General features: G+C 40.3%; 1 protein-coding gene across 7 annotated transcripts in view; it reads left to right on the plus strand.

Moving 5' to 3' along the window:
- Nucleotides 1–22,666, plus strand: part of PER3 (period circadian regulator 3) — a 63,503-nt gene that overhangs the window by 15,107 nt on the left and 25,730 nt on the right. For 2 of the 7 annotated variants that reach the window (XM_067718981.1, XM_067718991.1), the window contains exons 10-16: nucleotides 2,247–2,429; nucleotides 4,044–4,149; nucleotides 5,086–5,214; nucleotides 5,649–5,775; nucleotides 15,503–15,635; nucleotides 16,403–16,527; nucleotides 16,753–16,938. In XM_067718981.1, coding sequence (XP_067575082.1) covers nucleotides 2,247–2,429; nucleotides 4,044–4,149; nucleotides 5,086–5,214; nucleotides 5,649–5,775; nucleotides 15,503–15,635; nucleotides 16,403–16,527; nucleotides 16,753–16,938 — 989 coding nt within the window. The remainder of the gene's footprint in view (nucleotides 1–2,246; nucleotides 2,430–4,043; nucleotides 4,150–5,085; nucleotides 5,215–5,648; nucleotides 5,776–15,502; nucleotides 15,636–16,402; nucleotides 16,528–16,752; nucleotides 16,939–22,666) is intronic. The other 5 variants (XM_067719012.1, XM_067719021.1, XM_067719030.1 and 2 more) reach the window with 3 other exon arrangements.

The raw sequence follows: 22,666 nt of genomic DNA on the forward strand, positions 1-22,666 counted from the left end.
GAAGGACAGGTTTTTTTCAGTGCTTCTGGAAGACAGTTTGGCAATAAGTATCAAGGGCTTTATAAGATTTCTACCTCCTTGGCCTAACGATTCCCTTATTGGAATATTCTAAAGAAGCCGAAATACAGAAAGCCTTATAAAGAAAAGACAGATTTTGCCGCATTTTTTAATTATAATAGCTTAAATGTCTATCATTAAGTAGATTCTGAAATATCTGCTTGACATGTTATTATATTGGTCAATAAAAATTTTTACAGAGAGTATGGGAAATTGATATATTAGATGATGTAAAAAGCAGCATACAGAAGTTTTTATACAGTATGATTATAATTATGTTTAAAACACAAACACTATGAAATAGGAAAAAGAAGATTAGAAGGAAAGAAAATACATTTTGGTTATGTGTGGATAGTGGGATTTTGGGTGAAGTTTTGTTTTTTTTCCTTTTCTGAATTTTAAGGTTCTCTTCAGTGAGCATGTCAAATTTTTTATATCAGCCTTCTGCTGTCAAATTCCACTTATTTGTGTCAATTTTATTAAATCTTTTTTTTTTTTCATGTGGACCATTTTTAAAGTCTTCATTGAATTTGTTACAGTATTGCTTCTGTTTTATGTTTTGTTTTTTTTGACCTTGAGGCATGTGGGATCTCAGCTCCCCTACCAGGGGTTGAACCTGCACCCCCTGCCTTGGAAGGCAAAGTCTTTAACCCCTGGACCACCAGTGAAGTCCCTAAATCTTTATTTTTAATATTTAAATTCTTTCATATTTATTCTGCTGCCAGCATGGCTGACCCAAGCCTGCTTCATTGTTGTTACCTGTCCATACAACAGCCTTGCAAAATGGATCCAGGGCAACCTGGACCACGGTTCCTGTAATCTGAGATACTCCTGTAGTCCCTGGACTTTGTGGTCCATTTAAAGTTGACCTATAGGTTTCTTAACTGGCCCATCCCATAAGTTTCCTTTTGATGTCTTTCTTTTAAGAGTGGAACTTATACTTAACTCTTCAGTGTCATGCTGAAATTGAGCAACTCTGTCTTTTGTATTTTGTTATACAACTTTGTACACAGAAGAATAAAACTTCTGTGTACAGAACAGTACATCTCCCAGTAAGAGTATTTTATCACGTGTTATATCGTGATAGAGTGATGTTTTGGCCACTGTGAGATAGGCCTCAGGTTGCTCTGACCTTGTTGTGCTCCAGAGTTTGGCCTCTCAGCAGAGCAGGTCTGCCGCTTTAATGGAAGAATCGGGCTCCTTGCCTCCCTGACTCATGAGGCTGATTTGTGGTAGAAAACTAACTGGATAATTGAGGTAACGAACATGACTGCCAAGGAAGTGCTATTCGTGCTGCTCAGAAAGGACTTTTTTTTTTCCCCAGTAGGGAGACCTCTTGGGAAATGAAAATAAAATCAGATGGTTGGGGACTTCCCTGGTGGTCCAGTGGCTTAGACTCCGCCCTCCTAATGCAGGGGGCCCAGGTTCGATCCCTGGTCCGGGAACTAGATCCCACATGCCGCAACTCAAAAAAAGGTCCCGCGTGCCACAATTAAGACCCGGCACGGCCAAATAAATAAATATTTTTTAAAAAGCAGATGGTTGCTTAGGATGAATATAGGAAACCCTGAAGCAAGTACAGTTCCTCTGACGAGACGTCCATCTGGGTGTCTGTTGACCAGTCTGAGTACCTCCCTGTCAGTGCTAGAGGTGCATCCTAGATTCATTCTCCAAGCCATCCTTTCAGTTCTTTGGTTAAAAATATATGGAATAAACCGACATATTAGTACTCCCAATGTTTTCAGTGTTTTTTAAAATTATACCAATAATTGCATCTCAAGATCCAGGATTATGTGAGGGAAAGAGTTTAGAGGCTAGTAGGTATTAATTTCTCTCATCGAACAGTAATTATCTATTACGCTTATAAAATTATTTTAATGCATTTATTCCTTCAGTAAGTGTTTACGGCCACCTGCTGAGTCAGGCGTTGTGCTAGGCTGAGGCTGAGGTTATAAACAGAACAGACGTTCCCTTTGCCGCCCACCGCGTATGGGAGAACGGAAAACAGCAATGGCACTGTGATGCGCTGAGCAAAGTTTTGGAAAGCGTGACAGTTGAAGTAGGGACGGGGCTATGGGAGTGTCCAGCTCTCTCCAGGTCCTTCCCAGCGGCTCTGTGGGAAGGGAGGCTAGTTGCAGTTACCTCTGATTTTACAAAACAAACAAACCAACCCGCATTCTGTGAAACAGAGTCACTTTCCCGGCGATCACTGAGGCAGGAGGTTGCAAAGTGGAGACGGACACCAGATTTCCTTCTTTACTCCTAGACCCGTTTCCTGACGTCCGCCGCCGCTGCCACCGCCGCAGCCAACACTTCATGCCGAGCTTGACACCATTTGATGAAGGCGGCGAATCCTTTGAGTTCTGTAATTGGTGATTAAAAGCCCAACTTGGTTTTGTCGGAAGGGTCACCCCTGGGTACATCCACATCTCATAGCACAAAGCAGAACGTTCTGTTTCCACTCAGCATTGCACTTGAACAGCAGCCCAGACGCCTCTGGAAGACATTCAGGCTCACAGCACACGGGGATGCACTTTAGCCCCCAGGGACCCTTCTTTGACGCGGCCACGCTTTTACATGCCGGGCCGTGGGAGGCGCCAGAGGAGCTAACGGAGCGCGGGAGGAGCCTGGCGCCCAGCGGCGGGTGGGGGAGGGCGGGGGCAGGGGGCGGAGGACAGGAGGGGCACCCGAGACCTGAGACGTGCCAGTGTCAGGCTGTCGTCCAGGTGCAGCTGGCCCTCCGCGTCCCGCATCGCAGAGCCGGTGCCCCGGGACAGGGCCTGGCGCCTCCCAGGGTCTGGGCGGGGGCGGGGGACCTGTGCCGGGACGCGGCCTCTTCCTGACGCCTCCCGTGACCCCGCTGGCGTCCCGCCGTTCCTGCTAGGAGTTTCTGTCTTTGGGGAAGTGTTGCCGCGTGTCTGAGGTGTGAGAGGCAGCGTGCAGGACTCGTAACAGGAAAAGGAGGGAGAGCCGGCTCGGGGGTCGGGCGTGTGGCTTCAGACGCGCCCCGGCCGCCTGGCCACGGCAACTTGGCAAGTTTCTTCCCCTCTGCCGGGTTGATTCCTACCTCCCAGGGTCGCGAGGACTCAGGAGGTGACGTGTCTGGCCCGCGGCACGTCCGGTATTAGCAGCACTAGTGCGACCGACCGAGGTGCCGAGAGGCCGGACGGTGTGGTGGCCGAGAGCGTGCGGCCTGGAGCCGGGACTCTGGGCCCCGGGAGCACCTGGCAGACCCGACAGCGGGGGACCTGAGCCGGGGTCTGGCTCAGGGAAGCGAGGAGGGGGTGCCTGGTGGAGCGGCTGGCACAGCGCCCGGCACGTCGTAAGGGTGTAGAAAATGTCACTTATTCTTGATGTGTGTTATAAAACAGCACTTGCTGTCACATAGAGGGGCCTAAGTGAATGTCAGTCGCTTGCCTTTGCTGCTCTTTCTGCTGACGCGTCTGCCTCTCACTGTATTCCGGTGGTAGATTTCAGATGCTCTAGAATTGGGGTATAAATAAGACTGAGGGTTTTGTGGCAACCACATGTTCACCACGCGGGTGGGCTGCAGAGTCATCTTTACTAGGTAGCTTGAGTGATTAAGTACATTAAGCATTCAGTGTGTTTGCCAAACTAAAGGTCCTAAAATTTCTCATAGCCAGTAGGTTACTCAGTTCATGTTAAATTCTGAGACCAGTAGCTGTTAAAGGTATTTTAGTAGCTAGGGGTATACCTACCACTGATTTTAAATTTATACAGATACAGTAGAATGATTACAGCTGCAGAGAAACTAAAGAAGAGGGTTAATACCTCATTTGTTTCCTAGGATTCTCTCTACCTCTATGAATAGAGTTTGAGCTTCATATTTTCTATATTTGGACTTGAAGAGCTGCTTTGTAAAAGCATAGGTTTATTGTTTGAATTTTCTATTAAGAATCACTTTAGCCTTCGTTGTAAATGAACTTGAAATTGTCTGACTCAATCTTTCACTTGGCATTTTGTAGGAGTCCACTAAATGAGAATGTTTTTGCCACCGGAATAAAAAAGATGAACAGTAATGACAAAGACATAACAGAATTACAAGAACAAATTCACAGACTTCTCTTACAGGTAAAGTGAGAGATTTTAAAAAAACAAACATAATATTCCCATAATTGTCTTTAATTTTAACATTCAGTCTTAGTAAAGTCACTTCACAGAAATAAACCGTGAGGAGAGAGAAATCCTTACCCTCTACATTCCAGAAATTTTTGTCTTCCTCTTTTTGTTTTCAAATTAAATTTCATTAATCTTGTTTTCCTTTTTTCTGTGTTAAATACACAGGACTTTTTGTAAGAATCCAATTTAAGACGACAAACAGAGTCATAGGAAGCAATAAGATAGAGAAGTTATTTCTAAATGAAAGAATCATTCTTGTATTCCAGACGCTGCCAGTGTTTCGGCTTCACTATTTTTTTTTAATAATTACAGTTTTAAAGGTGGGGAGAGGGGTGGCAGGTCTCTGTATCTCTAGTCATTATGAGCCAAAGTAGGAAAAACTGCTTGTTGAAAACAAATACCAAAATGCTTTCTACTAGAGAGTCAGTCAGTAAACTTGTCAAGCATTTACTGATGGTATCACTAAAACTGTTACCCAGTAGTGTTCAAAAGGTCTTTCATACAGTCTCTAGAGGTCGTAAAGTATCTCTGAGGCTCTTGGGGAAAAGTACAGTATATATTTAATATGTTCTGTCTATTCCAAACTCAGCATAAAGAGTTAGAGTTTATTTTCATGTTTTGTTAAATTTATTTACTGTGGCTTTTAAAACGTTTGTTCTAGAAATACCCACCTAGACTAGAAAAGTAGGTTCTGCCCTTGAGAATTACCAAGATGAGAGAGGAATGTCTTTCATGTCAGCATCATCCTTCACACACCTCATTTAGGATTTCAGAAATTTTAATCTTAATTTTGTGATGACTGTAGATAAGCTCAGAGGTAGGTAATGCTGTGTCTCTCCTCTGATGGCCACATCACCCGGGGCTGCGACGGGCCCCTCTCTCTTGCAGCCCGTTCACGGGAGCGCATCCAGTGGCTATGGGAGCCTGGGGAGCAGCGGGTCTCAGGAGCATCACCTCAGCATCGCATCCTCCAGTGAGTCCAGCGAGCACTGCATGGAGGAGGTGCAGAAGGCACCGGTGAGCGAGCACACGTGTGCTTCTGAGCACGTGTCGTTTTCTTCCTGTGTCGTTAACCATAACGTGTCGGTGCTGGTTCTGTACCTCGACACATGTGGCTTCTTAGTTCTCGTCTGGAAGATCTCATCGGGTAATAGACATTCTGATCCATTCCGGTTTGGGAAAATGTCTCTAAAAAGAAAATATCACCTTTAGAAGGTGATATTTGGGTCAGTTGTGTGCTTCCTAAAAATTAGCATGTTGTGGACAGATTGCTGTAAAGCTTCACTGCTCCTCGTGTGCTGTGGTGCAACGGGAGACTGAATTAATGCTATTACTGTGCTTTCAGTCATTCTATCTACAGAGAACCAAAAGTTAAATGTATTTCGTTTATGTATCTTTTAATGCACATTTTTGTAATCTTTGAAACATTGGTTATCATTCTTTTCCCTAAGTTGACTTTGCAGCAGGTCTATGCCAGTGTAAACAAAATCAAGAATCTAGGCCAGCGGCTGTACATCGAGTCAAGGGCCAAATCACCAAAGAAGCAAGTGATGGAGACCGACCCGGGACAGCGTGGTGGTGAGTCAGCAGGGTCGCCCCGCCCCCCTCCCAGAGCGGCCCTCACGAAGCCACGACTCTGGGCTGCTGCTGTTCAGGCTTACGTGCCCAGATAACAAAAGTAACAGTACTACTACTAATAATAACAATGGCAGCAGCAAATACTGTCCCGAAAGCTAAATGGTATTAGAATGTATTCACAGTATACTTCTACTAAAGAATTGACTTTTCTGCTAACTCCACCCAATTCATAGATTCCCTCCATATGAGCTATCTGTAAACCAAAAGAGGGAATTTTAGAATACATTTCAGATAATAAGTATATTAAAATGATAATCCTTCCCTTTCATTTCAAACAAATGAAGAATGTTTGTGACCTAAATTGAATGAAAAACTTGGCCTTTTTCTTGATTACATGTTTACTTTTCTCAAATATGAGGTAGGGAGCACCCCAGAGGAATTGGATCAGTCGTGATAGTTGACGTTATTGTGAGAAGCTAACCTGTGTGCTTCTATATACAGAATTATATAGTTCTGTATATATAAAGTTTTATAATATAGAGATCAAATTATGCTAACTTCTTAACTTAGATAACTTTTTCTTAATTTTTCTCCTTGAATGTTAATATCAATATAATTTGGGAAGTCGTTATAGATTTTGGCCGCCTAAATGTCCTTGATGGTCCCTACCACTGTCAAATGTGGGTGTTCTACACAGTAGGGTGAAAATTCTTCTCTTAAGTCAATAATAATAATAGTAGCTGTACTTTCCAGGACTTGATATGATTGCCACAAGAAAAATATCAAACTGCTGCTCCTACAGGTGATATCACTGGGAGCCCGTAGGACACCCTCCAGATACAGCAAGTCCCGTCCTTTAGTTTTTTGGGTTCTTATTCATCTTGGCAGGAGGTTTCAAGTTCTGTTTGTTTCTTTTGCTGTAGACGTAAGGGCACAAGGTAGAAATGACAACCTTTTTTGGTCCCGTGAAACCATCAGATATCCCCCACAAAAGAATTTATCTTAAATATCTTTCTTGTTGTGTATCATTATTCCATATCCTGCCAGAGAAAATTCTTTGAGGAGATTTTTTTTTTTTTTTTTGCAGTACGCAGGCTTCTCACTGTTGTGGCCTCTCCCGTTGCGGAGCACAGGCTCCGGACGCGCAGGCTCAGCAGCCATGGCTCACGGGCCCAGCCGCTCCACGGCATGTGGGATCCTCCCAGACCGGGGCACGAACCCGTGTCCACTGCATTGTCAGGTGGACTCTCAACCCCTGCGCCACCAGGGAAGCCCCTTTGAGGAGATTTAATCTAAAATTTCTAGATGTTTTCTTCATTGTCTGATCTAGTCAGTGCTACTTGCTGCTGCCTTGGCCTACGACCTCATGTTAGTGCCACAATCTTACATCCTGACCTCTGGAATTTCTTCTCAGGGTAGAAATCCTTTCTAACCTCCTGCTTTGTTCCGTTTCTTATCACCTGTCGTTGCATTGGTCTAGTAATACCATCAGTGCTGTTGTTCTGAAGGCTATATATTTAAGCATCATCCATATTCAATCATTCAACATTTTATAAAATTTAAGCAGTATCTAACCCTGTGTACTTAGGCTGCTATTTTAGAAACTGAAATTTTCTTACTACCTAGCTATGTGCTATGTTTGACTAATACACATCGGATGCCACTTTGGGGGGAAGTTATGCCATTTGGAATAACTTTGGAGAACTCATGTTATTTGGGCGTCTTGTTTTTATTAACAGCTTAAGACCTACAAGTTTAAAGAGCTAGTATAAAAATCTTTATTACTCTTTACTGAAGAAAAACAAGAAGGTGACTTAAAGATAGAAAACGTTGTAATTCGAATATTAGAAATTGAGTAGAGATATACACCAATGAAAAGGAAAATACTAAATGGTCATAGTATATATATTTTATTATATGCAGGGTGCTGGAGCACACAAGAACATAAGGTTTTAAGTATGTATGTTTACCTTTCTTATAAAGGCAGGTTATGCTTTAGAATAGAATAAGAAGGGAAACTTTTGGGTTTCCCTGGTGGTGCAGTGGTTAAGAGTCCGCCTGCCAGTGCAGGGGACACGGGTTTGATCTCTGGTCCGGGAGGATCCCACATGCCACGGAGCAACTAAGCCTGTGAGATACAACTACTGAGCCTGCACTCTAGAGTCCACGAACCACAACTACTGAGCCTGCGTGCCGCAGCTACTGAAGCCCATACACCTGGAGTTCATGCTCCACAGCAAGAGAGGCCACCGCAATGAGAAGCCCGTGTACTGCAACGAAGAGTAGCCCCCGCTCGCCGCAACTAGAGAAAGCCCACGTGCAGCAACAAAGACCCAATGCGGCCAAAAATAAATAAAATAAATAAATTTTTTTTTAAAAAAAAGAAGGGAAACTTTTAAACTTATTACGGAAAGGCAAGGAACAACAAAGAGATGTAAAGTTCCTTCCTCAGCCATACAGACCGATGCCAGCTGCCAGAGAAGTAATTGGGGAAATTGGGGAAAACTGAACGTTCTACTGCGAGGGTGATGCAAAGCCCAAGTGAAAGAAGATGATTCATACACTGAACTAACTCAGAGTGAGAGTGCTTTGGTTTCTGCTCAGGGAGAGCTGGAAAGAGCATCATTCCAAACTTATGAGGAAAAAAGCCAGACGGGCAGCAAGTTCGTGTTCTTTCTTGAACCCGTCAGAGTGCTGAGGTTACAGGGCAGCCAGCAGGCCTGAAATCTGGGGAGAGGCACATACTTGCAAGGAGAAGTGAGGTAAGTGCTGGATCCTGTGACTGACTGATTCAAGTCACCTACAAGAGACAGACCTTCTCTGAGGCACAGTGCAGGGAAGACCAAAGCCTGGAAGTGGAGCAGATGTTGGAAAAAAGAGCTCTCAGGAAACCAGCCTCCACCTGAAGCACAGAGTGTCACTAGAGGGATCTGAAAGCTGTCATACAGTGAGTGAAACCATAGCAACAACAAACCTCAGACCTGGCCTAAAGTTTAATTAGATTAACCGGAACACAGACCTAGTGGAAGGAGAGGCATGCTCAGCCCCTACTGTCTTATACATGTTCACTTTTCAGCAAATTATGAAGCATATGAAAAGCAAGGAAAAAAACCTCCTAAGAGACAAAGCAGTCATCCGAACAAGAACAAGAGTCGGGTAGGACACAGATGTTGGAAATAACTCTGAAAAATAAATACATTAAAGGCTCTAATGGACAAAGTAGGTAACATGCAGAAACCGCCGAAGTAATCTCAGCATCGAAATGGAACACGAAAGAAAGGATCAGATGGAAATGTTAGAAATGCTGGAGATGAATATATGCCTTTGGTGGGCACTCAACCAAGAAAAGAATCAGTAAAGTTGAAGATAGATAAATAGAAATTACACAGCTGAAACACAAAGAGAAAGGAACATACAAGATAGAGCCTTTTAAGAATTTGGGGACAAGATTAAATGATCCAACATATGAGTAATTGGAATCCCGGGAAAAATACTCGAAATGATGGCTGATTTTCCAGATTCAAAGAACATCAAGTAGCGTAATTACAAAAAAAAGAAAAAAAAGAAAAAAAGAAAAACACCACACACTTGGGCATATCATATTCAAACTAAAATAAAACCAAAGAGAATATCTTGAAGGCAACCAGAGGAAAATGATAGATTACATAAAAACAAAGATAAGAATAAGAATTACAGGAGACATTTCTTCAGAGACTGTGAATGTTAGAACACAATAGAGTAACATCTTCAAAGGAAAGAAACCGTCAGCGTAGAATGGTACACGCAGTGGGAAGTATCTTTCAGAAATGAAGGAGATATAAAGATTTTTCTCAGACAAAAACTATGGGAATGTATTGCCAGCAGATCTGTTCTATAAGAATCCTAAAGGAATTTGTAAAGGTAGAAGGAACATGATGTCAGACATAACACTTGGATCTGCACAAAGAAATGAAGAGCACTGGAAGTGGAATAAATGAAGATAAAATAAATTTTATTTTTTACTTATTTTTAATTACTGTAAAACATAACTAACTAAAGCAACAATAGTATTCTGCACGTATAACATGTAAAAATACTGCAAAGGATGGGAGTGAGGTATTAGGAATATACTGTGTAAATTCTTCCCATATTATAGTATTTGGAGTATGCTATTTGGAGGTAGAAACTGAGTCCTTAAAGATGTATATTGTAAACTTTAGGACAATTATTAGTAAAAGTTTTTAAAGAAGTGTAAATAATGTCAGTAGAGGTGTTAAAATGTAATTTAAAACACTTAACCCAAAATGAGGTAGAAAAGGAGGAAAAAAGAAACAAAAAACCCAGAAGGAACAAATGGAAAACAGCAAGAGGTACATTTTAATCCAGCTACATCAATCACATTAAATGTGAATGATCTCAGTATATCAGTGAAAAGACTTGGAAATTGTGAAATTGGATGAAAAAACAAGATGCAGCTACCTATTATCTACAAAAACCCATTATGAAAATTAAAAACATAGGTTAAAAGTAAAAGGTTAGAAAAGATATACCATGCTAACAGGAATCAAAGGAAAACGGGAAAGCTATATTAAGGTCAGACACAGTAGACTTTAGAACAAGGGCTTCAGAGAGAGATTGCATAAAGACAAGGGGGGTGATTCTCTGAGAATATAAAACAATCCTGTTTAGGCACCTAACATCAGAGCTTCAAAATACACGAAGCAAAAACTGATAAAAACTTCAAGGAGAAATAAACAAATCCACAGTGATAGTCGGGGACTGCAGCAAATCAAAACCGTGATGAGATATCAGCTCACACCTGTCAGAATGGCCGTCGTCAAAAGGACAAGAAATAGCAAGTGTTGGTGAGAACGAAGAGGAAAGGGAGCCCATTTACACTGTTCGTGGGGATGTAAATTGGTGCAGCCTCTATGGAAAACGGTATGGGGCTTCCTCAAAAAATTAAAAATAGAACTACCATATGATCCAGCAGTCCCATTTATGAGTATTTATCTGAAGAAAACCAACACACTAATTTGAAAAAATATGTGCGCCACTATGTTCCCTGCGGAATTATTTACAATAACCAAGATATGGAAACAACCTAAGTGTGCATCCATGGGTGATTGGATAGAGGAACTGGTATAGAGAGAGAATGGAATACTATTTGGCTACAAAAAAAGAATGACATCTTCCTTGTGGCAACACGGATGGACCTCAGGGGTATTATGCTACATGAAATAAGTCAGAGAAGGACAAGTAGCATATGATTTCACTTGTATGTGGAATCTAAAACTACAAACCAGAGCTCCTAGATACAGAGGATAAATCGGTGGTTGCCAGAGGGGAAGGGGGTTGGGAGGTGGGCAAAATGGGTGAAGGGGATCAGAAGGTACAAATTTCCATCTATAAAACAAATAAATCATAGGGATGTAACGTGCAGCTTGGGGGCTATAGTCAGTGATATTGTACTGCAGATTTGAAAGTTGCTCTTATCACAGGAAAAACATTCTTTAACTTTATATGGTGACAGACGGTAACTAGATTATTGTGATCATTTTGCAGTGTATACAAATGTTGACACATTATGTTGTACACTTGAGGCTGATAGAATGTTGCCTGTCGATTATACTTCAATTTTTAAAATATAAATTTCTAGAAGAAAACATAGGAGAAAATCTTTGTAATATTGGGTTTGGAAAGAGGTTTTAGATATGACATCAAAAGCATGATCCATAAAAGAAAGAAATTGATAAATTAGACTTTATTGAAATTGAAACTGTTTCTTTGAAAGACGTTGGTAAGACATTGGTAAGACAATGAAAAGACAAAATATTTGCAAATTATATATAAAGAGCTGTATCCAGAATACATAAAGAACTCTCAAAATTTAACAATAAGAAGTTAAACATCCCAATTTTAAAATGGTCAAGAGATCTAAACACTTTTCCAGTGAAGGTATAGATGGCAAATAGCATATGAAACAACACTCAATCTCATTGGTCATTAGGAAGTTAAAAACACATCACACACCCGTTAAAATGGCTAAAATTAAAAGAACGAAAACTGACAATACTGAGTTCTGGCAAAAATGCAGAGTAACTGGAGCTGTCACGTTGCTGAGGGTAATGTAAAATTGTGCAGCCACTTGGGAAAATGCAGCAATTTATTATAAAGTTAAATATCTTACAATCTTACCATATTACTCAGCAATTCCATTCTTAGTTATTTACCCAAGTGAAAAAAAGAAGCAAGTTCACACAAAATCCTGTCTGAAAATGTTTATGACACTTTATTCACACTCACCCAAAATTGGAAACAACTTCCATGTCATTCAGCAGGTGAGTAGATAAACTGTGATACATCCACCCAATGGAATACTACTCAGCAATAAAGAAAAATGAACTTGGGCTTCCCTGGTGGCTCAGTAGTTGAGAGTCCGCCTGCCGATGCAGGGGACACGGGTTCATGCTCTGGTCCGGGAAGATCCCACATGCCGCGGAGTGGCTGGGCCCGTGAGCCATGGCCGCTGAGCCTGTGTGTCCGGAGCCTGTGCTCCGCAACGGGAGAGGCCACAACAGTGAGAGGCCCGTGTACCGCAAAAAAAAAAAAAAGAGAGAAAAGAAAAAAAAAATGAACTTGATTCATGCAGCAATGCAGATGGATCTTAAATGCATTTTGCTAAGTTAAAGAAGCCAGAGCTAAAAGGTTGCATGTTGTGTGGTTCTGTTCTGGGAAGGCATTACTTCTGGAACACAGTAGGTCCGGAAAACAGATCAGTATTTGCTAAGGTTGCGGGATGTGTTGACTGCAAAGAGGCAGCTGGGGGGAACTGTTTGAGTGAGAGGAACGTCCTTTTCGTTGCTCTGGTGGTGGAATCACAACTGGCTGTGCATTTGTTAAGACTCATAGATCTGTTGTGCCTCACCCCACCCCAGAATGTAGAGGGAACCCAAGATGAGGCATAGGCTGTGACAAGTGACCCTCACCAAGTTACGAACTAATGGCATAAACATCCTGAAGCAGGTGGGGAAGAAAGTTGCTGAGTAGCTTTGCAAATCGGTGTCTTCGCTGGACACCCCAGCACTAAATCCAAAACATGAATGTACACAAACACAGTGTTCAGGAAACTGACTTCTCACCATAGTGCAGGCTAGCGATTCTGAGGCTACTTTACGTGCACGGTAGAACTGAGCAAGTAGGCAAACACATTGCAGATAATGAGATTCCTCGCTACTGGAGAGAGCAAATGAGCAGAGGGAATGCTAGCGTGAGCTCTGGTGCTGGATTGGAGTTAAGGGTATCAGCATGAACTCATGCCTTTTTGCTTGATGGATGGACGGATGGACAGACAAGAGTTGATATACATACAGATATATATTTGTTTTGTCCATTGAGGGGACCTACAAGGAGGGACACATTTACCAATGAGCACACCCAGCACCCAGGTCTTAGTTCCTATGTGTTTTTCCCGTAAAAGAAACCAGAGAAGTAAGGAAGTAAGGAAGTGCTCAAGAAAAAAGGGAGAAAATGGCATGTCCAAGGGACACAGGAGACAACTTGAAAGAGCACGTAATGACCCAAACTGGAACAATTTGAGCAACAAAATAAATAATGATAGTATTGGATTACAACACAGCAAATGAGTATCCAGGAGTCCCTGCTGATAAATGATTGGATGAATAAATAAAAGGGAAAGGGGAGAAGGGAAACTCTTCCTAATAGAAAAAGTTTGATTAATGTAGGAATAAAAAAATAGGAAATTGCTATCAGAATGCCACAGTAGTCATTATGCTGTACGCCTTAAACTTACTACTGTATGTCAATTATATTTCAATAAGACTTAGAGAATGAAGAAAGGATTCCACAGTAGTAACTGTTGCAGGGCATATCCTCCAGTGAGTGCTAAAATTAGATGAAAGTTTCTTTAAAATTGTCATTTTAGGTATGTAATTTCCTATTTTTAAATGTACAGTTTGGTGGCATTAAGTATATTCACAGTGTTGTGCAAACAATAGGTGAAAGTATTAAAAAAACAGGATATTTGCATGGCTTCAAAGTATTCCTCCAGAACATTTATTGCTTACATCTTTTATTACATTGTAAAATAGTAACTTTATATAAGAGAAACCTGGCAGGCATCACCTTAACCAATGATCAAGGTTAATGTGTCAATAATAAAACATCACCATCATGAACTGCACTTCCGTGGCAATTTTCCCCAAGATGCATGACCTCAACCTAATCATAAGAAAACACCAGAGAAACGCAAATGGAGGGGCATTTCTAAAAAATTCCTGCCCCGTACTCTTCAAAAGTTGTCAGGATCATGAAAGATAAGGAAAGACTAAGGAGGCATTTGACAACTAAATTCACTTGTGACACCCTGGTTGGACTTCTGGACCAGAAAAGTGACACTTAGTGGGAAAACAGGTGAAATCCAAATGGCCGGTAGCTCAGTGTGCCGCTGTTAATTTCCTAGTGTCATTCATTTTCCTATGGTTATGTGAGGTGTGACATAGTGGAAGCTGGGTGAATGGTATATGGGAACTCTCTACCATTTTTGTAACCCTTTGAAACCTTCAAGTTGAAAATTATTAAAAAATTAGAAGTAAAATTAGGGCTTCCCTGATGGCGCAGTGGTTGAGAGCCCGCCTGCCGATGCAGGGGACGCAGGTTCGTGCCCCAGTCCAGGAGGATCCCACATGCCGCAGAGCGGCTGGGCCCATGAGCCATGGCCGCTAAGCCTGCGTGTCCGGAGCCTGTGCTCCGCAACGGGAGAGGCTACAACAGTGAGAGGCCCGCGTACCGCAAAGAAAAAAAAAAAAGTAAAATTAATGAGTGAAAGTGAAGCAGTTTTCCATAATTCCCTCTGAAAATAGAGAAGCCTCTTCCAAGCAGCTAAACTAACCTTTATTAATAGTATCAACAGTAGCTAATATTTCTTAGTCTCTCAACAGCATTTGCGTAATTCTTTACTCTTCTTCCTTGAAATAGTTTCCCCTCTTGGTTTCCATGACACCAGACCTTGCAGGATCTGTCTCTTCCTGGATAAGTCTCCTTCTGGCTTATTCTCTACTGAAAGTTCAAGTTCTTCAGCACTCCAGACTGAGGTCTTTTTTCCTCTCTATACTTCTGCTATCTGGTATGGTACCCACTAACCGCATTTTGCAATTTAAATTCAAATTAATTACAAATAAATAAAATGTGAAATTTAGTTCCTCAGTTGCTGTAGCCACACTTCAAATGCTAGTCGCTGGGTCTGGTGTTAGTGGCTACCAGGTTGGACAGCACAGATAAAGGACAATTCTGTCATTGTAGAACGTTCTGTTGGACACCAGTTCAACACAAGCAGTGCTGTGTACTCTCCGTTGCAACACACAAGCAATGCACTATGTCTGTCATGCCCCTTAGTGATGCCAAGATCAGTCAGTTGTACAGGTAGTAACATTGTGAAGATCCCCGTCAACCTTTCACCTTTGGTTTTATTCCTTGGTAATCTTTGCCTGAAGCAGTTGTTTTACTCCTTTTTTAAAAAGATACATATGAAATTATTCATGTAATTGTTCTAGGTGGTATCTTTCTATATCAGTGCATTTAAATCTGAGCTCATTTTTAGTAACTACATAATGTTTACTGTATATGTCCTAAAGTGTCGTGTATACCCCAAAGTACTATTTAATTTTGCTGAATAAGTACATATTCTCAAGCATGTGGTATTTTAAATTGTGCATCCTTTCTCTTTCAGATGAGCAGAAGACCTTTTCTTCCTTCCAGACATTAAAAAATGATAGCATGTACCCCGAGTCTTGTGAGGATTTGAGAAGGTATCAGCATAGCCCATCCTATCAGCAGATAAACTGTATTGACAGCGTTGTCAGGTATGAGACACAAGTTTTGATAACATGTTAGTTTTTCCAGAAGCATATGTTGTCACTATGGGGCCTTTATATCATTTTTTTTTTTTTTTTTTTTTTTGCGGTACGCGAGCCTCTCACCGTTGTGGCCTCTCCCGTTGCGGAGCACAGGCTCCGGACGCGCAGGCTCAGCGGCCATGGCTCACGGGCCCAGCCGCTCCGCGGCATGTGGGATCTTCCCGGACCGGGGCATGAACCCGTGTCCCCTGCATCGGCAGGCGGACTCTCAACCACTGCGCCACCAGGGAAGCCCCTGTATCAGCTGTTTATTTTTCACTATAAATCAATGGATATCTACTACTAACAACTCATAATAAATTGAACATTTTGGGGGATGCAAAAAATTAGAAGATGCATCCCTTCTTTGAATATAGTTCAGAAGACAAGACCTACACTCATAAAAATTAAGATTTGACGATCAGTTCAAGACCATAGTCAGGGAAATGTAACAACCCCGTGATGTAGGACAGGATGGTCGGGGAAGCCTTCACCCAGGAAGAAAGTGAGGGACTTCCCTGGTGGTCCAGGGGTAAAGACTCTGTGCTCCCACTGCAGGGGCACAGGGTTCGATCCCTGTTCGGGAAACTAAGATCCCACATGGCGCGCAGCGCGGCCAAAAAAAAAAAGAATGTGAAATACCCCAAACAGAGGTGACGTGAGAAAAGCAGAAAGGTGGAGGATGGCAAAGTTGGGAGCAGGTAGGAATACGCAACCGAATTACCTTGTTGCAGGTACCTGAAGAGCTACAACATTCCAGCTTTGAAGAGAAAGTGTATCTCCTGTACAAATACGACTTCCTCGTCCTCGGAAGAAGACGGACAGAGCCACAGAGCAGATGATGTCCAAGCACTGCAAGGTGACAGGAATGCCTTTCATAGTTAGATCAAGAGAGTTATTACAAAGCCACCCCTCTCTGTTTTCTCTCTAATCTTTTGACTTTAATTATTTCATTGTAATCACAAAGAATCCACATTGCCTCTTTATGGCCAGTAGGTTTTAACTTGTCAGTTATAAGTGGGTGTAAACTGTTTGGGTCTTTAATATTGAATTTCCAGTTGAGAATTTTTCTTTTCACTGTCAGTTGCTCTTACATCACCAGCTGTTTCTCAGATCCCAGCCGTACCTACATCAGAAATGCCAGCTAATGGACGGTCCACAGATGCTGAAGGAGGAGCTCCACAGGCCCTGACCAAGGAGGCTCTGAGCCTGGACGTGAGGCAGTGCAGCTACAGCAGCACCGTTGTTCACATGCCACCACTGGAGTCAGGTACCATGGTACCTTCTATTTTAAAATACACTCAACGTTAAATACACCGTCGTGAGAAAACAAGTCATTAATGCCATTTACTTAGCAATGACATCTAAATTATAAATACTTTTTTCTTTAATTCAGTTACAGTATTTTTGGAAATATCATCATGTTTATGTTGGTTACATACTTAGGACTGTATTTCTTAGTTATGTCCTCTGCCAGTCAACTCTTGACACACTTAAGGCACCTAGAATAGTACCTGATACATAATAATAAGCCCTCAATTGTTGATGGGACTGCCTTGGGTCACTTTGTTGCTGACCTTGAAAGAAGGTGTCCAATTCAAACTTGGACTGTAGTTGTGACTAGATGGGTCATATATACATTCAAATTTTGTTTGGTAACAGTGAGGACAGTATGTTTGAAATGCTCTTCCTTTGACATAATGATTTGGTGAACTATTCTGATGTCTTCTTTTTATTCCTTTTTACTGTCTCCTATCCTTTTTCACTTTTGCATTATTCATGAGGGTTTGGTGGATGAGGAAATGGTGACAAACGTGTTCAATCAGGTTTTCGGATTATGTCTAACACCTTTGCTAGTCTTCAGTGGTATATAAGTTACCATATGCTGAGCTGTGACTGTGTAACATTCCCTTCCCCTAGTTCTTCATATAAATTAATTCATTTAATCCTCACAACCACCCTTTGAGGTGGAGAACGTTATGTTACTAGGTGGATTGTGGATTGGTGGGAAAAGGCCAGATCGACAGCTGTTGTGAGATTAGATTATTTCTGTTTGTTTTTATTATATTATTGATATTATATTATACTATTAGATGATTTCTGTATATCTTATTCTATTATTTCTATTATTTCTAATTAGCCACAGATAGAGTTGTTTTGGAGTTGAGCTAGTCCCTCAGGAGAGGAGCAGATGCGTGTTTTTAGTGTACCTATTCTTAAGTGCTTTGGATTCCTGTGTGGGCGTGTAGCTGTTAGTGACAGAGTCCGTGCAAGGTAGGGCCTCACCCAGCATGGAAAGCTCTTTTTTTGACTGTGCCACTATACTTTGTGTACTCTGGTTGTATATGACTGTTTTGAAAGAATCTATACTACAATCTACATGCTTTCATTTAAAGAATAAGGGATATTTACTGATAATCATTTCTCCTGACCTTAAACCAGTCTCAGCATCTACAGGTGCTCATCTTTATTCTAAGGAGAGAAAGCAGAATCAGAGTCCAGATGTTCTTGAACTGCATCTGTCTTTTGCTTTCTGGAAAGCCCGTACTCCTGGAGTTTATACCTTATGCTAATAATGAGTTGGGTCTGAGGACCATGACCCCAAATGCATTTCTCTGCAAGTTATTACTTCTGTTTTATATATGGAACAATTAAGGCACGAACAGGTTAAGTAACAACTTGCCCAAAGTCACACAGCAAACGAGTGGCAGAGTAGAGAATCAAACACTGACAATTAGTCTCCAGAAACCATTGCCATTACGGATATTTTAAAATCTATAACAGGGTTGATGGAGTATGAGATATAAAAATTAGCTAAAAAGCCAAGAGATAAACTAAAATGTAATTTTTAAAAACAAATAATCCAAAAGAAGGATAGGAAAGGACGATTAGGGCAACAACAACAACCATAAAACCAGGGAACCTATCAAACCAATAAAATAATAGCTCTAAATCCAACAAGTCTATAATTACATAAAATGGCAGAAATTGTCAGAACAGATAAAAATAAATCAAGACCCAAGTATGTGCTGTCTGCAGAGTACAATTTAAATATAAATTCACAAATGGGTTGAGAACAATTGGATGGGGAAGATGCACAATCCAAACAACACGCCTAAAAAGGCTGAGTGCCTGTATTAATAATAGACTTCAGGAGGGAGTCTCACCAGAGACATTTCATTGTGACAAAGCAGCCAGTTCATCTAATAAATAACAAACATGGAAGTGTTTTCACTCATAACAGACCTTTAAAGATATGAAGCAAAAATTGAATGAGTCAGAGAAAGTCTTTCCATAATCATAGTTGAAGAACTTAACACCCCTTTTCTGCAAATGTTAAAACATCTTAACGAAATAGATGATCTGAACAGTGCGGTCAGCCACTTGACCTAATTGATATCTAGAGAACACAACACACAATAACTGCATTATACGTATTCTTTTCAAGTGCACATGATATGTTCACTGAGATATAAAATAGGTTGGGATGTAATACAAGTCTCAAATTTGAAATAATTGATGTTTTACAAACTACACTCTTTGGCTAGAGTTAATTCAATTAGAAATCAGTAAAAGTAAGATATTTATAAAGAGATTAATAACTTGAAATGCTAATGTTGGAGAAGAAAAGTCTCAAATCAGGGATCTAAAGTTCCACTTTAAGAAGCTAGCCAAAAATAAAACAAGCCAAAACCAAAAACACAATAAACCCAGGTAGAAGGAGGGAAGTAATAGAGATAAAAGCAGAAATCAACAAAATAAAAAACAGTACAGAAAATTAAAGCTCAAAGTTGCTTCTCTGAAGATGAACAAAAATTGATAAACCCTTTATGCCAAGTACCACACAGTTTTGATTCCTATAGTTTTATAGTAAGTCTTGAAATCAGGTAGTGTAAATCCTCCAACTTTGTTCATTTTCAAGATTGCTTTGAATATTCTAATTCAAAAAGTCCTGCAGCGGGGCTTCCCTCGTGGTGCAGTGGTTAAGAATCCGCCTGCCAACACAGGGGACACGGGTTCAATCCCTGGTCCGGGAAGATCCCACATACCATGGAGCAGCTAAGCCCGAGTGCCACAGCTACTGAGCCTGCGCTCTAGAGCCCACGAGCCACAACTACTGAGCCCACGAGCCACAGCTACTGAAGCCTGCGTGCCTAGAGTCTGTGCTCTGCAACAAGAGAAGCGACAACAATGAGAAGGCCGCACACCAAAACGAAGAGTAGCCTCCGCTCACCGCAACTAGAGAAAGCCCACACGCAGCAACGAAGACCCAATGCAGCCAAAAATAAATAAAGTAAATAAATTTTTTTTTAAATTAAAAAAAAAAAGCCCTGCAGGGATTTGAATTGATATATTGAATCTATATATCAACTTGGGGAGAATTGATATCTCAAAAATGTAGAGTCCTCTAATCCATGAACCTGGTATATCTATTCATTTATTTAGGTATTCTTAAATTCCTCACAGTAATATCTTACAGTTTTCAGTGTACAGATCTTGCATATCTTTTGTCAGTTTTAACCTCAAGTATTTCATATTATAAATAGGATTATTTTTAATGTCAGTTTCCAATTGTTTGTTGCTAGTATATAGAAATATAATTGATTTTTGTATATTAATCTTTCATTCTACAGGCTTGCTAAACTCACTTATTAGTTCTAGAAACTTTTTGTCGATTCCATAGGATTTTCTACATGTATGATCATGTCTATGAAAGTCAGTTTTACTTTTTTTCCAATCTTCTTTTTAATCTTTTATTTGTTTGTTTTTTTGCCTTCTTGAACTGGCTAGAACCTCTAATAAATATTGAATAAAAGTTGCAAGAGCAACTATTCTTATGTTTTTCCTGATCTTGGAGAAAAAACATTAATTATGTTAGTCCTAGGTTTTTCATAAATGTACTTTATCAAATTGAGGACGTTCCCTTCTATTCCTAATATCTTCAGAATTTTTTTTATCAGAAATGGATGTTGGATTTTGTCAAATCTACCTGTTGAGATAATCATAAGATTTTTCTTTTTTAGTTTCTTTTTCAGTTTGTTAATATGATGAATTAACTATTTTTATTTCATTCAGTTTATTTAAACTGAAAAAAAAAAAACAGTTCACCCATTTCACCCACCCCCCGCCTCTGGCAACCACCAATCTGTTCTCTGTATCTGTGAGCTTGACTTTTTTAAATAATTTATTTTTAGATTCCATATATAAGAGAGATCATATGATATTCGCTGTCTGACTTATTTTACTTAGCATAATGCCATCAAGGTCCATCTATGCTGTTTAAATGGCAAGATTTCATCCTTTCTTATAGCTGAATAATATTCCTGTATGTGTGTGTGCGTGTGTGTGTAGACCGGAGGTTCTCTGTACATCCATTGATGGATATTTAGGTAGTTTCCATGTGTTGGCTGTTGTAAATAGTGCTCCAGTGAACGTGGAGGTGCGTTCATCTTTTCCAATTAGTGTTTTTGTTTTCTTCAGATAAATACCCAGTAGTGAACTTGCTGGTTCATATGATAGTTCTAGTTTTAGTTTTTTGAGGAACCTCCGTACAGTTTTATAAAGTGACTGCACCAGTTTACATTCCCACCAACAGTGCCCAAGGGTTCCCTTTTCTCCACATCCTTACAAACACATTATTATTATTATTTTGGCTTTTGACCAATCTTCTTTTATCTTATTTTTTTTTAGTTTTTTAATTTTATATTGGAGTATAGTTGATTTACAATGTTGTGTTAGTTTCAGGTATACTACAGCAAAGTGATTTAATTGTACACATGCATATATGTATTCTTTTTCAGATTCTTTTTCCATATAAGTTATTACAGAGTATTGAGTAGAGTTCCCTGTGCCATACATAGATCCTTGCTGATTATCTATTTTATATATAGTAGTTTGTATATGTTAATCCCAACCTCCTAATTTATTCCTCCTCCTCCCCCACCTTTCCCATTTGGTAACCATAAACTTGTGTTCTAAGTCTGTGAGTCTGTTTCTGTTTTGTAAATAAGTTCATTTTATCGTTTTTTTAGAGTCCACATGTAAGGGACATCATAAGATATTTGTCTTTCTCTGTCTGACTTACTTCAGTTAGTATGATCATCTCTAGGTCCATCCATGTTGCTGCAAATGGCATTATTTCATTCTTTTCTATGACTGAGTAATATTCCATTGTGTATATATACCACATCTTCTTTATCCATTCCTCTGTTGATGGACATTTAGGTTGCTTCCATGTCTTGGCTATTGTGAATACTGCTGCTGTGAACACTGCTGTGCATGTATCTTTTTGCAGTTTTTGTCTTTTCTGGATATATGCCCAGGAGTGGGATTGCAGGATCGTATGGCAACTCTAGTTTTTAAAGAACCTCCATACTGTTCTCCATAGTGGCTGTATCAATTTACATTCCCACCAACAGTGTAGGAGGGTTCCCTTTTCTCCACACCGTCTCCAGCATTTATTATTTGTAGACCTTTTGATGATGGCCATTCTCACCAGTGTGAGGTGACATCTCATTGTAGTTCTGATTTTCATTTCTCTAATAATCAGTGACGTTGAGCATCTTTTCATGTGCTTTTTGGCCATATGTATGTCTTTTTTGGAGAAATGTCTTTTTAGGTTTTCTGCCCATTTTTAAATCAGATTGCTTATATTTTTGTTTTTTTGGCTGTTGAATTGTATGAGCTCTTTATATATTTTGGATATTAGCCACTTACCAAGTATATGATTTGCAAATATTTTCTCCCATTCAGTTGGTTGCCTTTTCATTTTGTTGATCATTTCCTTTGCTGGGCAAAAGTTTTGTTCTTCTTTCTCAAGATTGCTTTGGCTATTCAGGGTCTTTGATGTTTCCATACAAATTTTTCGACTGTTTGTTCTATTTCTCTGAAAAATGCTATTGGAATTTTGATAGAGATTGCCTTGAATTTGTATATTGCTTTGGGTAGCATGGACATTTTAACAATATTGATTCTTCCAATCCATGTGCACGAAATAT

This window comes from Pseudorca crassidens, chromosome 2 (assembly GCF_039906515.1).
Source record: "Pseudorca crassidens isolate mPseCra1 chromosome 2, mPseCra1.hap1, whole genome shotgun sequence".
Lineage (NCBI taxonomy): Eukaryota > Metazoa > Chordata > Mammalia > Artiodactyla > Delphinidae > Pseudorca > Pseudorca crassidens.